This window comes from Zonotrichia albicollis, chromosome W (assembly GCF_047830755.1).
Source record: "Zonotrichia albicollis isolate bZonAlb1 chromosome W, bZonAlb1.hap1, whole genome shotgun sequence".
In the NCBI taxonomy this organism is placed as follows: domain Eukaryota; kingdom Metazoa; phylum Chordata; class Aves; order Passeriformes; family Passerellidae; genus Zonotrichia; species Zonotrichia albicollis.
In genome coordinates this window covers 11,099,053-11,114,966 of record NC_133859.1, presented here as the reverse complement: position 1 = coordinate 11,114,966, position 15,914 = coordinate 11,099,053, and the positions used below count along the sequence as shown (strand labels likewise).

At 44.3% G+C, this 15,914-nt stretch overlaps 1 protein-coding gene across 4 annotated transcripts in view; it reads right to left on the bottom strand.

Annotated features, from left to right (window-relative positions):
• LOC141726841 (zinc finger RNA-binding protein-like) overlaps nucleotides 1-15,449 on the bottom strand; it is an 82,784-nt gene extending 67,335 nt beyond the window's left edge. The window contains exons 1-3 of one of the 4 annotated variants that reach the window (XM_074531946.1): nucleotides 15,174-15,449; nucleotides 14,846-14,930; nucleotides 14,605-14,622 (exon numbers count right to left, since the gene is read on the bottom strand). In XM_074531946.1, the coding sequence (XP_074388047.1) occupies nucleotides 14,605-14,622; nucleotides 14,846-14,930; nucleotides 15,174-15,210 (140 nt within the window). In that variant the 5' untranslated portion in view covers nucleotides 15,211-15,449. The remainder of the gene's footprint in view (nucleotides 1-14,604; nucleotides 14,623-14,845; nucleotides 14,931-15,173) is intronic. The other 3 variants (XM_074531947.1, XM_074531948.1, XM_074531949.1) reach the window with 3 other exon arrangements.
• Between the last annotated feature and the right edge of the window lie 465 nt (nucleotides 15,450-15,914).

Below are 15,914 nucleotides of genomic sequence, written 5' to 3'. Positions count from 1 at the left end.
TTCTCAGCACATATTTTAGTACCCCACGATGTTAAAAATACTGCCCACTGCCTTCTTTCCCCAGCAGAATATGTTATGGGAAAGGCATTGGGAAAGGCATTGGAAAAGACAATTAAAAACATTATCAGATGTCACAGACACATTTTATGACAAATCCTTTCATTAGGATTTTTTCTCCTGAGAAGCTGAGAGGCCTCAGGAAAAAAATGTAAACAGTAATTATCTGCTGCTGTGGAATGCAACAGGTGTATCTTTGATTGGTCTCATGTGGATATTTCTAATTAATGGCCAATCACAGTTTAGCTGTCTCGGACTCTTGGTCAGTCACAAGATTTTGTTATAATTTTTTTCCTTTCTTTGCTAGCCTTCTGATACATGGAGTCAGATTCTCATCTCTTCCCTCTTCCTGGGACCCCTGCAAACCACTACAATTGGTGACCTCGAGTGAAGAAAAATTCCTCATTTGGTGAGCCCCTAGAGGAGCATTGCTACACTGGGTGAACCCTGAGTGTGTGGCATTGATGATCACCACACAAGTGACCACAGAAGTGGCTTCTAGCCTGGAGCTGAAGAACCGAAGACCCTGAGTTCACAGCCAAGGCTGACCACAGGGAGAACCTTTTGAAAAGTCTCCCAGACAGGATGTCCAGAAACCTTCGCAGCACAGAGCAGCCTGATGAAGCCCAGAGGACACTGTCACAAGGTACTGTTAACTCTTCCCTTTATGAAAATGCTGCCCTTCGCAGAATGTGGGCTGGGATTTGGCAGAGGGTGCCTATGGAGACAGAGGTTCTGTTCTCTCCCTAAGAGGAGAAAATTATTGCCCTCTGTCAAATGTGGGGTTGTGAAGACAGAGTTCATATGGTGACAAGACATTTTTGTGAGTTTTTCAGATGGACAAACTTCCATGGATTTTTTGGTGGTGCATTCCCTCAATTCATACATACAGGAATGCATGGAATTCATTTTTGGGGAGGCTCTTTACCAAGGGTTTTGGATTTCCTCGAATTTATCCGGCATTCAAAACTCTCTTCAAAGTTTTGAAACAGAGAGAATTTTTAATTGAATGGATTGCCGAATGCAGAGGTCGTGCTCCCTTCCCACCAGACTCAGCAGGAGAGGAACCTGTCCAGGGACACGAACCGCTGGTTCCCAGCCCCCTCGCATTGTGGAGGGGAAGCGAGGCTTTGCCCGCAACTGAGGACAAGTTTTTTTCTGCTTCTTTGGAGCATGCTCAAATGGAGCCGCGTTTTCCCCCCCTCGTTGCCCTCAGGGGGGATGTGAATTGGCTCCGCTGCCCTGGCTGGTGCCGTGGGCCTCGCCCCGGCCAGCCCCACAGGTCCTGCCCCAGCCAGCACCGCGGGCTGCGCCGGTCCCTGTGGCCCCGCCCGGGCAAGCCCCGTGGGCTGAGCTAGTCCCCACGGCCCCGCCCGCCACCCAGCCAGCCCCACCACCTCCAGCAGAGTTTTTCTGTATTCCGATCACAGAAGCACTGCCTCCCGTGGCTTCGCCCGTGTTGCTAGGCGACGCAATCAACAGCAGCGACGATGGACAAGAGCCTGTCTCTGTGTTGCTAGGCAACACACTGGTGCCACAAGAGTGAACACTTTCAAACTTAGCGCTTTTGTGGAACACAGCATTTTTCGTGAGCCAATTCGTGTTTGGCCGGGGGTTTCTCGCTGGGGGTTGGAATGCCTGACTTCCCCCGCGCGCCCCAGCAGCATCGGGGGGGTGGCTCCCGAAAGTTCTGCCTCTGGTCCCCAGCCCAGAGGGGGTTGGGGTGGTGCCGAGGGGCAGGATGCAGGAACGCTCCTGTTTGCATTGCAGGGGCAAGAGAAGCAGTGGAAAGCGAGCATCGCTCGCTTGCTGTGGGGACAAAACATCCTCAGATCCGGGTTGATGATCCCTGGAAAGACTTCTCTTCCCCAACTGCCAGTATGCGCTGGTGGTTCATGGGGTTGGAGGCGTTCGGTCACTCGTGCAGCCCAGGTATTGGCAGCAGGGTGCCGGGTTGTGAGAACACAGAGCCCGCCTCGCAGGCCAGGTCTGGACCGTTTGGCTCGGTTCCCTGGGCTGGGCCCTCCACCCGGCCGGCTGTTGGGTTTGGGGGCTTTGCTTCCCCTGTCAGGACCTGGGCCACTGTTCTGTGGGCCAGGTCTGGAATTCCTGATCCATCCACGAGGGCCAGGGCCCCTGCTGGGTCCTAGAAGCTCCTCTCTGCTGCTGCTCTTTAAAAAAAAAAACAAACAAAAAAAAAATTTAAAAATTAAAAAAAAAAAAAAATTGAAAAAGCTAGCAGCTCAAAAGCATTGAAAAGCCAAAAATTAACCTCAGCCCAAGTGGTTCAGTTAAGGGCTGTGGCCAAGACATTCCAGAAATTTTCTCAAAATTGTTTCATAACTGTCAATGGATTTTTTTATAACTGTTGATGATTTTCTTTAGCAGTTCTTTGTTTCAGGATTCTGCAAGCCTGTTTCAGGACCAAAAGGGACTTCCAGAGATGTCAAAGAGGAACATCTTCAGTCCATGGACTTTCTCCTGAAACTCAGCTGTTTGGACTTGAAGCAATGAACTTTCTTTGAATTGTTTTTGCATTTTCTTATATTGCAAGATTGTTTTAGTGATGTGATAGAATTTGATGTTCTACATGTGAAGAATTTCTTTGATCATTCCACATCAGCACTTGATTGAGGTTTTTGATTGGCAACAGATTAACCTCTTGAGAAGTGTTTGTTCTCTCTTCTGCATGGGCCCAGCACATGAGATTACAAACACTTTTCTTTTTAGTTTATTTTAAATAAAAAAGGTGACATGTCACAAACAAATTTTATGAAAAATCCTTTCATTAGACACCTATGCTAAAGATGCTGATGGGCCAGATTTTACAGTTGAACAGCTGGCTGGAGAAGAGAATTTACAGAAAACCTCTGACCAAGCTAACACCTTACCTAAGGCAGCACTACAAGACTTTGCTATTGCAGCAAAAACCTCCTTACTTCTTACCCCAGATGACGCTATTCCTACTCAACATTTTTCTAATATTAAACAAGAAGTAGATGAAAGCTTTATCAAATTTGTGGACAGAATTAAGGATGCTCTGGAAAAACAGAGAGCATAGAGGCAAGAAAGGAGCTGTTATGCAAGCTTGCCATGAGTAATGCTAATTAATGGTGTAAAACAATTCTGAGGGCCCTACCCTTGGATACAGAACCTACCATAGAGCAAATGCTGGAAAGCTGTACATGTAATCTGTCCACTGAAAATGCAGTGGCCCAAGCAGTTGCTAAGAGTACTGAAAAATGAGTTTCTGGTGCATTTGCAGTAGTGGGTTCCAAAGACCAAGCCTGCTGCTTTCACTGTGGAGATTTTGGATATTTTATGAAGGACTGTCCAGACAGGTCACCTAACCGAAACCCCCATAACACCTACCAAAGACCCCAGAATCAGCAGCGCTACCAGAAGCATTCGGGAAACTTCCAGCGGAGCATGGTCAGGTCCCGCACAAAGGCAACAAATCAAAAGCTGTCCAGACTCAACCACGCATCATCCCAGGAGATTCCAGATCATGTTAAGAGGATCCAACACACGGAGCGATACAGATGGGAACCCGCCACCAGCTGGTAACTGCTCTGTCCACTGACTTTAATAATGAGAATGTTTATCATGTTCCCACAGGCATACATGGGCCAAAAGGTGGTCCTTTTGACATCTTAATTATAGGTGACACTCTCCATGGCCCAGAGAAAATCTTTGTTGTTTCAGAAGTACAAACAGTGCGCCCACGACAAGAAATCTCTGTCCAGCTGTGCTGCACAGACTTATCATTTTTCCTTTCATGGGGAACCCTGATCTCACAAGCCTTTCTACTCCCAAAGAATCACAGGGAACAGCTTCCTCTCAACCCTACAGCAATGTGGGCATGAGTTGTGGGACCAAGTAAGCCTACCATCGAGTGTGGTCTTTCCTGCAGAGGAGAGAAGATCTACTGACCAGGGATGCTGGACACTGGTGCTGATGTGACCATCATTGCTCTCTCAGAATGGCCAGCACACTGGGAACTACAACCGGTAACAGGCATAATTTCAGGGATTGGTGGAGCCAGAGTCTATGCAAAGCAAGACCAACATCCTTGTCAAAGGGCCTGAAGGCAAGTTGGCAACTATCCATCCATTTGTGGTAAGGGCCCCCATCACCCTTTGGGGCAGGGATGTTCTATCCCAATGAGGGTCTTCCCTACATATTCCCACTCGGGATTTCTAATTGGAGCCACTGAGGAGAGAATACTACCAGATACCCCTCAGCTCACCTGGAAATGTCAAGACCTGATCTGGATCGAACAGTGGCCCCTCTCTAAAGTCAAATTGTATGCACTACAAGCCATTGTGGAATAACAGCTTGCCAAAGGCCACATCGTTGAGACCACCAGCCCTTGGAACTCTCCAGTCTTCGTACTGCAAAAACCTGGAACAGACAGGTGGAGGCTCTTCCACAACCTTTGCAAAATCAATGAGGTCATCGAGGACATGGGCCCCCTCTAGCCTGGCCTGCTCTCCCCATCGATGCTGCCTAGAGACTGGACACTTGCTATCATAGATATTAAAAACTGTTATTTCAGCATTCCGCTGCACCCCAAGGATGCTCCACGGTTTGCTTTCTCCATTCCCTCTCTTAACAGAGAGGCTCCACTCAAAAGATATCATTGGTGTTTTCTTCCTCAAGGAATTAAAAACAGTCCCACTATATGCCAGTGATATGTTGCTCACATTCTGTCTCCCATTCAGAACCTATTCCCAGATGCAATCATCCACCACTATATGGATGATATCCTGATCTGTGCATCAGATACAGCTTACTTAGAGAAAGCAGTTAAAAAGACCATTGAAACCATAGAAAAGGCAGGATTTGAGATTCGTGAGGACAAAATACAGTACTCCAACCCATGGACTTAGCTTGGAGCCCAGATGTGGGAAAGGACCATCATACCCCAGCAGCTCGCCATCCGAGAGAAACCAAAAACCCTGAGAGACTTACACAGCCTGTGTAGATCCATCAACTGTGTACATCCACTGCTAGGAATTACAACTGAGGACCTCGGTCCCCTGTTCAACCTTCTTCATGGCAACGAAGACCTGGACTCTCCACACACTCTCACAACAGAAGCCTGAGATGCCATCACTAAGGTCCAAGAAGCCCTGTCTTCATGCAAAGCCCATCGCTTCGAGCCCAGCCTGCCTTTCCAGTTCGTCATTCTGGGAAAAGCACCCTGGTTCTATGGACTGATTTTCCAATGAGATACTCAACTTTGAGACCCTTTCTTGATACTAGAATGTATCTTAACAAACAACCAACTCACAAAGACAATTACCACCTTCCAAGAAATCATGGCACATCTAATAAAAAAGGCCAGAACTCACCTCCGCTCCCTTGCAGGGTGTGAGTTCACATGCAAATACTTGCCACTGACAACTGGGGACCTGGAGCATTTGCTCCAGACCAATGAAAATCTCCAGTTTGCCCTAGATAGCTATACAGGCCAAATTTCTATCCATATCCAAAACCATAAACTTTTTAATCGTGATGTAACCTTTCATCTGACCCCAAAATTAGTCCAAAGTAAAACACCTCTCAAAGCTCTAACCATCTTCACAGATGGCTCAAGGCCTTCCCACAAGTCTGTAATGACAAGGAAAGACCCTAAGACCCAAAAATGGCAATCTGAAATCCAAATAGTGGAGGGATCTCCACAGATTGTGGAGTTAGCAGCTTTTGTCAGAGCCTTTGAGAAATTCAAAGACGAACCCTTTAATCTGGTCACAGATTCAGCTTATGTTGCTGGTATAGCTATGAGAGCGGAACATGCTCTTCTCAAAGAGATTTACTAATCCAAAGTTACACCAATTGATTTCTGCATTACCACGCTTAATCTCTCAAAGAAAGCAACCTTACCATATCATGCATGTGAGGTCACACACTGACCTCCCAGGTATCATCACAGAAGGGAACAAGAAAGCAGATGCATTAGCCATGGCAGTACAAACTGCTAATGTCCCTAACATCTTTGCCCGGGCAAAGTTGTCACACGCATTTTTTTATCAAAACGTACCTGCCCTTATCAGAATGTTCAAGCTCTCAAAAGATCAAGCAAAAGCTATTGTCGCGACATGCCCAAACTGTCAAAACTACCAAATACCATCTATGGGGACGGGAGTCAGTCCCCGAGGTCTGAACAGCTGCCAGCTGTGGCAGACAGATGTGACTCACTTCAGACCTTTTGGGAGGTCAAAATATGTGCACATATCGGTTGATCTGTTTCCTGGAATAGTATTTGCATCAGCTCATCCAGGAGAAACTATACAGCACACCATTAAGCACTTCCTCCTTGCCTTCACTACCCTGGGAGTACCAAAGGAGATCAAAACAGATAATGGACCTGCCTATACCTCTTGTAAGTTAAAAGAGTTCTTCAGTGAGTGGGGAATAGAACACAAGAAAGGTATATCTGAAATCCCACAGGACAATCCATCATGGAAAGGACAAATCAAACCCTCAAAAGAGTCCTCAATCAACAGTCAGGAGTAACAAAAATCATATCTCCAGTTGAAAGACTTTGCAAGGCTCTCTACATTATCAACTTCATAAATTGTACAACATCAGAGCCTGACCCCCCCAATACTTTGCCACTTTGCAAATACCACCCAAGCAAGGCTCACTGAGAAACCACCTGTGCTAGTGAAGGACCCAGAAATACATCAAATTTCTGGGCCTTTCCAGTTGATTACCTGGGGAAGAGGATATGTGTGTGTTCTACTACCATCTGGTCCAAGATGATACCCAAGAAAAAACATAAAACCATACCTAGGCAATGCAAACACTACTCCCACAAACACTGACAAGAATTCCCCTGAGTCAAATACAAATCCTCCTCAAAACCAGACCAGTTCTGCCTGGAGACGAAGACATCGCCGAATATCCACATGCAGAAGAAAAGACCGTCCCATCACGTGACAGCAGACAAAATAGAAAGCTAAACAACATTCTGCTGCATCAAGCCATAAGCCAGATCCAGCTGGAACACACAACTGTTCTCTGAATTATATGTTATTACCCCTTTTTAACCTAAAAAACCCTATTATTTCCCTTGCTAGACTCTGACCAAAAACCCTCTAACCTTATACCCACTCCCCCATCTTTGGCTTATAGAAAAAGAAAGAAAAAAACAAAAGAAGCAGGGGGGAAAGGAATGGAGGAAAGGAACAAGGGAGAAAACCCTAACCCTCCCCTCCCATCATAAAGATAACAAATTTTGCTTATATTCCCTATCAGAAGCCCCATTCCTGTCCAAAGATGAAAAATATCTCCGTTGGTGCTGTCCTCACTGCTGCCTGGGTGTTCTTCACCGTACCATATGCCTTTGGCTGGATTAGCCCACAGCCTAGCCATAATGTTTGGGTAACCTTAGCAAGGACATTGAAACAGGATAACATGTGCTGATCCATGGGAAACATTTATAATCCACTTTCCACATGTCTGGTAGGAATTCCCTTTGTAGTTGATAACTGGCCTATCTATAATTTAGAGCTCCTCAGCACCACAGGTAAGAGATCCAACCTGGTAGATACTTGGGATGAGTGGACAAAAATTTTGGCCAATGCTCTAGAGGAACCCCAAGAATTGGACCTGTTTGGGTCCTCCAAGGCAACATACTGTGTCAAATTTTACTTTAGACATCTGAAAAATAATTGGCCAGAAATTGACCAGACAAAAAACACATACTGAAAAGACATATCAACAATTAACAAAGCCTATAACTAGACCAATTGGTGTAATTACACTGCTCACGTGATCTCTGTATTCTCTCTCCACCCCAAAGTATTACCCAAGGGAACATTTCTCATCTGTGGTGACAGAGTATGGGCTGGGACCCCCTCGCAGCTCCAGGGAGGTCCCTGTATGCTTGGAAAACTTTCTACCCTCACACCAAATATCACCTTATTACATAACTGGAAAAAAGAAAGTGAATTAAAATGCCACAAAAGGTCCTACAAGGAATTTAATGAAAATTGCGATCCCAAATTATACGATTGGAACAAACCAAAAAAGATTGCTGTCTCCCTATTCCTACCATGGATAGCTGCAGCTAAAGCCCTCGGTGAAATAAATCACCTAGGGTGCTGGCTCAATAAGCAAGCCAATGCTACATCTGCTGCCCTGAGTGATCTTTTAAAGGAAGAAGAAACCACAAGACATGCATCACTTCAAAATCGAGCAGCAATTGACTTCCTGCTGCTTGCCCACAGACACGGCTGCCAAGACTTTGAAGGGATGTGCTGCTTCAATCTCTCTTCATGCTCAGACTCCATCCATGCAAACATCCAGAAACTGAAGGAACTTGTGAAAGACTTAAAAGTAGAAAACAACCCTGACTGGGTCAATGACCTTTTTGGTCAATGAGGATAAAAGGATGGGTTGCATCTTTGGTTAAGGGAATGTTCTGGATTTTCATTGTAATTGTCATTGTGTTAGCTATGTTCTCATGCCTTTTCCATTGTTTTAAAAGAACTATAGGGAACGCTTTTTTACTAAATACAGAAAGTGGAGTTGTAGCAGGCACAGCGCCTGCAAGGCCTCCCTGGCAGTCAGCAGCCTAAGATAAGAAATGCCTAGCCATGATGACTGGACCAAAAGAAGCCCCTCTTCCATCTTCGGACCCTTGTTATCTCTGTAAGACTATAGGTCACTTTTGCCTTGACCCTTACTATTGGATTGTTTTCCTAAACTCCTATACCCTATATAAACCCCTATTTCTGCCCAGTTTGGCAGAAGACCTGTCACTGAGACCCTTTGCAGAAGCTGCCAATAAAGACATCTCTGTGGAACCTCATACAGTGCTTCTCCTCTCTCTCCCTGCATCAGCTGCTGAGGCACTTAGCAAGCAAAAAGCTGAAAATCACTAATGAGCTGAGAATCACTAAAGAGTTGATCTCACTTAAGAGCTGAGCTTGCTAAGATTGCCTGCAGCTCTGGAGCCTGCCTGAGGGGCCCGGACAGGTTGTGTTTAACTGGACTTTGCTGTCTGGGACACCGATGGCAGCCCAAAGCCGCATTACTTAAGCAGTGTAATTTTCCACTTTAGCCAGCATGTAGCTATTGACGCAGGGCATGTAGCTCTTTTGGTTTTTTAACAAACTGTTATTGTTAAGAGTTTGATTATTAGATCACTGAAACTTTAAGTTTTGCTAAACTAACCCTGATAAGTTTCAATGAACAAAGCCTGAGGGAGTAAAAAGCTGGACACCTGGAATCCAGAATTTAGAGCCTTCCAAATACATGTTGAAGCAACCAGAAGATAAAGAAGAGACTAACAAAGACAATTTAACATGTGTTGCAGACTCCCTGTCTGGGAAAAAGATAATAAAAATACTTTAAAATGTGGACTAATAAGCATGAGAAATGGGAAATCAATAACCAGTAGAAGATAGAATACTAATTAATGAAGAGAATTATGTAATTTAGAACCAATGAACATTAATTTGTTTACTAATAATGTATACATAAGTAAAAAGTTTTCAAAGTTGTGTGCACCTAGGTGTAGCTATCTCCTTATGCACCTGGCCTGGAATAAAGTAATGCCTACTCCTTAATACAAATAATTGTGTTAGAGAGTTTAATTTATCCCAACATTTTCAGGGAAGACATGCTCTTTGCTTCCTCCTTCCAAATAAGCTCACTTATATTCAGAAGTTTTAGACCCCAATGTATACCCAGCTTCCTCTCATCTTTCACATCTTACCTAAAAAACCTGAAGAATCAAGAGACTTAATTCTTTACATAGAATTATTGTACTACAGTGCATGAGAAAAGTTTGGGCTTTTTAGAAACACCTTTGACTCAAATCTTTGAATAACAACTTGTCCTGGTTTAAGGCAAATTTGTGAGGAAACTTCCAAAGGGGTCCTGTGGTAGATTGTTTTTCTGTTGTAATCCTAAAGTGTTCCTTATTGTGAGTTTATAGTGGTTTGTTCCATGTACCCTGTTTAGTTTCCCCAGTGGTTTTGCCCTGAAGTTGTTTACTATTTTCCTGCCTAATCTTATGTCAGTCCCCATGTCAATCTCCCTTGCACCTCCCTGATTTCCAGACCTTCCCTGCCAGTCCTGGAAGTACTGCCCTCTTCCCTTGTTCATCAAATGTAACCCCACCCCTTTCTCTAGAACCTTCCTTGGCTATCACCCTTTCCTCAAAGTTCCATTGGTGTGCCAAGCCTGATCCCCTCTCATGTTATCCCCTATTGGTTACCTAGAATCTGATCCCCACCCTAGGTTCCTCCTCTGCTGTTCTACTATTGGTTAAGATTTGTATCCTCCCCTAGTACCCTCCCCTGTTCCCAAGTTGCTGTTACCCTGTTAGAGCTTGTCACTTGTCCCTGGACCCTCTTGGAGATTAAACCCTCTTGAGAGCTTATACAAGTGGCCCCTCTCGTCTCCTTTGTTCTGGCTTCCTCGACTTGGGATTCCTATCAGCAGACGCACAGAACAGCTTTGCTGCCTCTGGGAATTAGGCAGCCCTGCTCTACTGCCACCCAGACCGTCCCGAGGGGAGGATAGGGGGCAGCCACTCTTGGCACGGGCCAGGAGGCAAGGGCTAGCTGGAGGACATCACCAAGCGACTGCCCGTGCCAGAGTCCCTCTAGAAAGCTGATTCAAGGGGCCCCTCCCCCAACTGGTAGGACACAACTACATTAAATTCTACTGACATTAGTGATGGAAAATACTGATGTCTGTGATACATTAGTATCAGAAAAAGTGCCATATATTATGAAATACCATTATAATAAACCTGCTAGATAAGGCTGATGGCAGCAAGCTGTGACCATGTATTTTTCTCCACACTAATCTTCAATTCCATGTGAATCTGATTTTCTGTGGAATGAAGGGCCACACTGGCTCAAAATCTTGCAGAATTCATCCATCTACTTCTCTTTACGTGATTGCGCACCACTGACAGCTCATTATCAAAACATTGATGTTATTCAAGTCTAGATAACAGCCATGTTCACAATGATAATGCATGACAAAAAGAACTGAGCTTTAGATGTTATGTCTGCCTGCAAAACTATCAACCACTAACATTTTCCTTGTCAAAATCACAGAATCAAAGAATGGCTGAGGTTCAAAGAGACATCTGGAGGGCACAATCGTGTTCAAGCAGGGCCACCAAGAACCAGTTGCCCAGGACCATGTCCAGACTACTATTTGAACATCTTTGAGGGACTCCAGAAGGTTACTGGGCAAACTGTGTCAGTGCTGTCACCCTTACAGTTTAAAAAACATTTTCTGATGTCCAGAGGGAACCTCCTGTGTTTTGGTTTGTGCCCATTTGCCTCTGGTCTTCTCACTGGGCACCACTGATAAGAGCCTGGCTCTATCCTCTTTGCACTCTTCCTTTAGGTATTTATATACATTAACAAGATCCCCATTGAGCCTTCTTATCTCTAGACTAAACAGTCCAAGCTCTCTCTCTCAGGCTTTCTTCATAAGTAAGAGGCTCCAGCCCCTTCATCATCTTTGTGGCCTTTCATTGGACTATTTCCAATATGTCTATGTCTCTCTTGCACTGGGGAGCCCAGAACTGGACACAAGTCTCCAGGTCTGATAGGGCGTAACTGGCGCAACTGTGCTGATGTGAGAGGCAGATGCCATGTGTTAGAAGGTGTTATAAACCATCAAAGACCCCCAAAGTGCCCCTAGACTAATTTCTGAGGCCTTCCACCAGAAGACTGAAAGCTCCCCCCCAGGGGAGGTACCTGGGGGTTCCCACACAGCCTGAGAATATTTTAACCCATTGAACTTTGTGTTTTGAGGGGTTTTTCCCCACCCCTAATGGATCAAGACAGTGATCACTACTGTGACCAATGGATATCGAAATTGCATCAAGTCTCATTGCAGATCCATGGGTAGTGATATGTTCCCTTACTCTTATCCTTTCTTTCTTTTCTCTTATACATTTTCTTAAATGATATTTTCATGCTTTTATATTGCTGTATTACTATAGATAATAATAACCCAAATGGCTACATACCTGCTTTCCATTGCAACCAAATTGTTCTAAAATAAACCCTATATGTATATATTTACAAACATGAATCAGTGTCATTTCACTCTAATCCACCCCAAGGGATTAACAAGAAGCTAGGTTACCCTTGCCTTCTAGGGTGGGTCATAATACTTCTGTACAAGTCTTGAATATCCGGTAACATCATACACTGCACTCAAATAGAAAAACTAGCTATAATTGCAAGAGTTCACTTCCATATGGCTACCTAGAAGACTGCATCTTAATCTAAACTCACAGGCATTGTGATTGGCTCTGGACCCTATTTACTACAATAAATTCCCTTTACCTGCAAAGACTCACCACACTTAGCAATTCAAAGTTAACAACTCAGTCCTAACTACCCAAGAATATCGCATCTGTGACCCGCCTCATTAGAGTAGGTACACGGTATGAACATAAGTAAGATGAAACTCAGATGCTCAAAAGTTCTTTATCTTCTTAACAGGAAACAAAATCTTGAAACAAGATAAGAGACCATCACATTTGCACACTTCTCTGTCCAAACAATTCTCAATGTCCCTATCTCTCCATCAGCATCCCCACATTTCAGTCAGCCAACTTCAAAATAAAAGCATAATTATGCCTCTTCTCCAGCAGTGAATCAAGAATGCTATTTTTTACACATGAAAAACAAGCCAATATTAGGTTGTTCATGTCAAACTGAATAGACACACAGTGGTTAAGGTGGCCTACAGAATGCACACACACACATACAAAATAAAGAGGACTAGTATCACCAAATTTCACATTTATTTCAGGCTTGTAAATAAATGGATTAATAGTTACCTAAATAAGTAACAGAGTTTTGCATTGCATGCAGGCTTATAACCCTAGACCTAATACCACTACTAGCACAAAGGTATTGGAATATTCAGAAAAAATTTCTGTATTGGTATTTGCATAATCTAATGCTTCTCTCATTAAATCATGTCATTACATTAAGATAAACTCCCTTTTAGACATTGACTCCTGTGTTTTCTGTTCAAACTATTAAATTCATTCTTATGAAAGGACTGCTTTAACACTGATTGCTTTGCCTCTTCACTTTCAGACTTGGCAAATATACAAACCATTTATAGGATAGAGTCTTTTACTGATACGTAAATGGAATGGTATCTTGTACTTTTGATAGCAAAAGAAAAAGCTTTCAATCTATCAGTCTTTCCATTTTCTCAAGAATACATTTAGGATTAACTATGAAAACAGTTTTGAATCTGAACTATATTCCAATTATATGGTTTTAAGGAAATTTCAAAGTCTACAGACTACCTCAGCTCCACAATAAAAGGAATAATATTTTTTAAAAATTAATCTACACTTCAAAAATGCATTATATATAGATGTCAGTTTATTATTCACTCAAATATTGTTTATTTATTTACAAAAATAAAAAATCCTCTATGTTATTTAAAAACTCCTTCATAACCCATGACAACCCAGTTTCAAATTTCACAACTGTCAAGTAAAACATAAACATAGTGTGAGCACCTAATCAAAAAAAAAAGAAAGAAAAAGCTTAGCTAAGTTTAATCCCCTCCTTTAACTATTATACATTGGAGTAAATGAAAATTCATTTATTTTATATCCATTTCCAGAAAATAATCATTTGGGAGTCGTTCCATGACCCACATAAAACTGTATATTCCTGAGACTATGTCAGGTATGCAGTTCTGATTAGATAGATAACAGTAGCACACATCTGCATTCATTTGCCAATAATCCCTCATATTTCATATATTTGCTTTATCCTACTATTTTCCCATTAACTAAGACTTAGGAGTCAAGGAAGGCCTTTATTATAAATTCATGAAACTAATAACAAACATTCAAATATGAACTTCAAGGTGCTACTCCAACACAAGCCAAAAATGTGATGATGTTCATGATTGTATCTGGGTTTTGTCAAATTAAGTAATTTGATTTCAGAAAAAGTGAGATAATAGATGCTACCAATTACTTTTCAACAGTCTGACACACAATTTGGATGCACAAAGATGCAAAAATTTAAGGCAACATACCTATACAAAATATATGGTTACATGTCCCCAAGCTCCACTATAAGACCTGCTCCTGATCTTAGATACCCAAGTAGGTAATCTTTTTAAAAGGAGCATGGCTCCAAAAGTACTTTCTCTACTTTCCGATACATTATTTATAACATTGCTTCAGTGGAATGGGACAGTCCCCTGTATTTTCTGCTGTTTCTATTCTTCCCTTATCTATCCCATAGGTTAGGTTGGTGTAATTTTAACACATGTTAAAAAGGATTCCATCCTCCCACACTGACATAGGGGAAAGCAAAGACTTGGAGAGCAAGCCCCATCTTCACGGAAGGAAAAGTGTCTGGGGGCAGCAGGCAGTAGCTTGTTGGCGTTGTTGAGTCTAAGTGGTCATTTTAATTTAAGGGCCTTGGGATCTGATGCTGCCTCCTCCGTGATGTCTGGCTCCACCTCCCCACCCTCACACCACTGGGGATACAGGGAGGTCCTTACCAGGATAAGAAAACAGACCTGCGGGAGAGGCAGATAAGCAGATGGGTTCTAAGCACAACTATCGCGGAGTAGCGGATTGCAGAAGCAGGCTCCACACGGGGCGGAGGATGGGAGCAGTCCCGAGCACTCACCCCGAGGGGGCGGGGAGATCCCGATCAGGGACACGAAACCGGAGGCGAAGAGGGAAGTGATTCCGGGCAAGGACGGAGGGAGGGAGGAAGGGAGGGGTCGCGGTGGTTACCTATACTGGGCAGCAGCCCCGCTATGGGTGAATCCAAAGTAGTTGCCGGTGGCCATTTTGGCATCTTCTCCCAGGCGGCTGGGCACTGTGGCGAAGATAACCAAGAGGCGGCAGCGGTCGGGGCCATGACAGGAGGCCCGGCAGGAGGAGGCGAGGAGAGAAAGGAACAGACAGACAAGAGACAGAAGTGCGCGCGAGCGCAGGTCAGACACGGCGCCTCAGGACCACCGTTCCTCCGCCCCACGCGCGGGCCGCATCTCCTTCCCCTCGCCGCCGCCCCCCTCCCCCCACGCTCACGGACACAGAAACATCGAGCGCCATTACTTACCATAGGTGAAAGAAACTACCGGACATATAGGAATCATGAGTGCAAGCTAGCAGGGACAACGGCGGTTGAACTCTGAACTCTCACCCCCCTCCTCACCGCCGCGTTCGCTCACTCCCTTCCCCCCTCCACACACACCTACGGCGACAACGGCAAAGTGCGGCCGGACCAAGGCCGTGCGCACGCGCGAGATGTGTGAAGGGCTGCTAGAAGTTGTAGTTCCGCCAATGACTACGCCCCCGCCCGCAGAAGAGCACCCTCGATGTCGCGTAGGCTGCCACCACGCTTAAGGCGTGAATCCTCCTGCGCTTGATGTTGCAAAGGCTCTTGGGAGTTGTAGTTCCCCTCGCTGAGGCCCGGGCGCGAGGAAGAGCTGTTCTTAGAGTAACGCTGCACGTACCACTCCTCTTGCCTGTCCCCTTTCTCCCTCCTTCCATCATCCCGTGTCACACCTACAGTCACACCACACTTGTACCCGTGGACTCACATTGCAAAGATAGGGTCAGTTTCTCATTCTTTCCTGCAAACCTACAACACACCACAGTAGTGATCTGGAACATGTGTACTAATGTCTTTCCAACCAATTCCATGGGTGAGGGTATGGGTGGTAACGTTTTTGAAATGGGTCTTAATAACTCTACCAACTTGTGAAAAACGCCAATCACTTGTTTTTAAAATTGTAAAAGTTTAATAGGAATAAAATGGTTATAAAAATAGCAATATAATTAGAGTAATAATAATTTG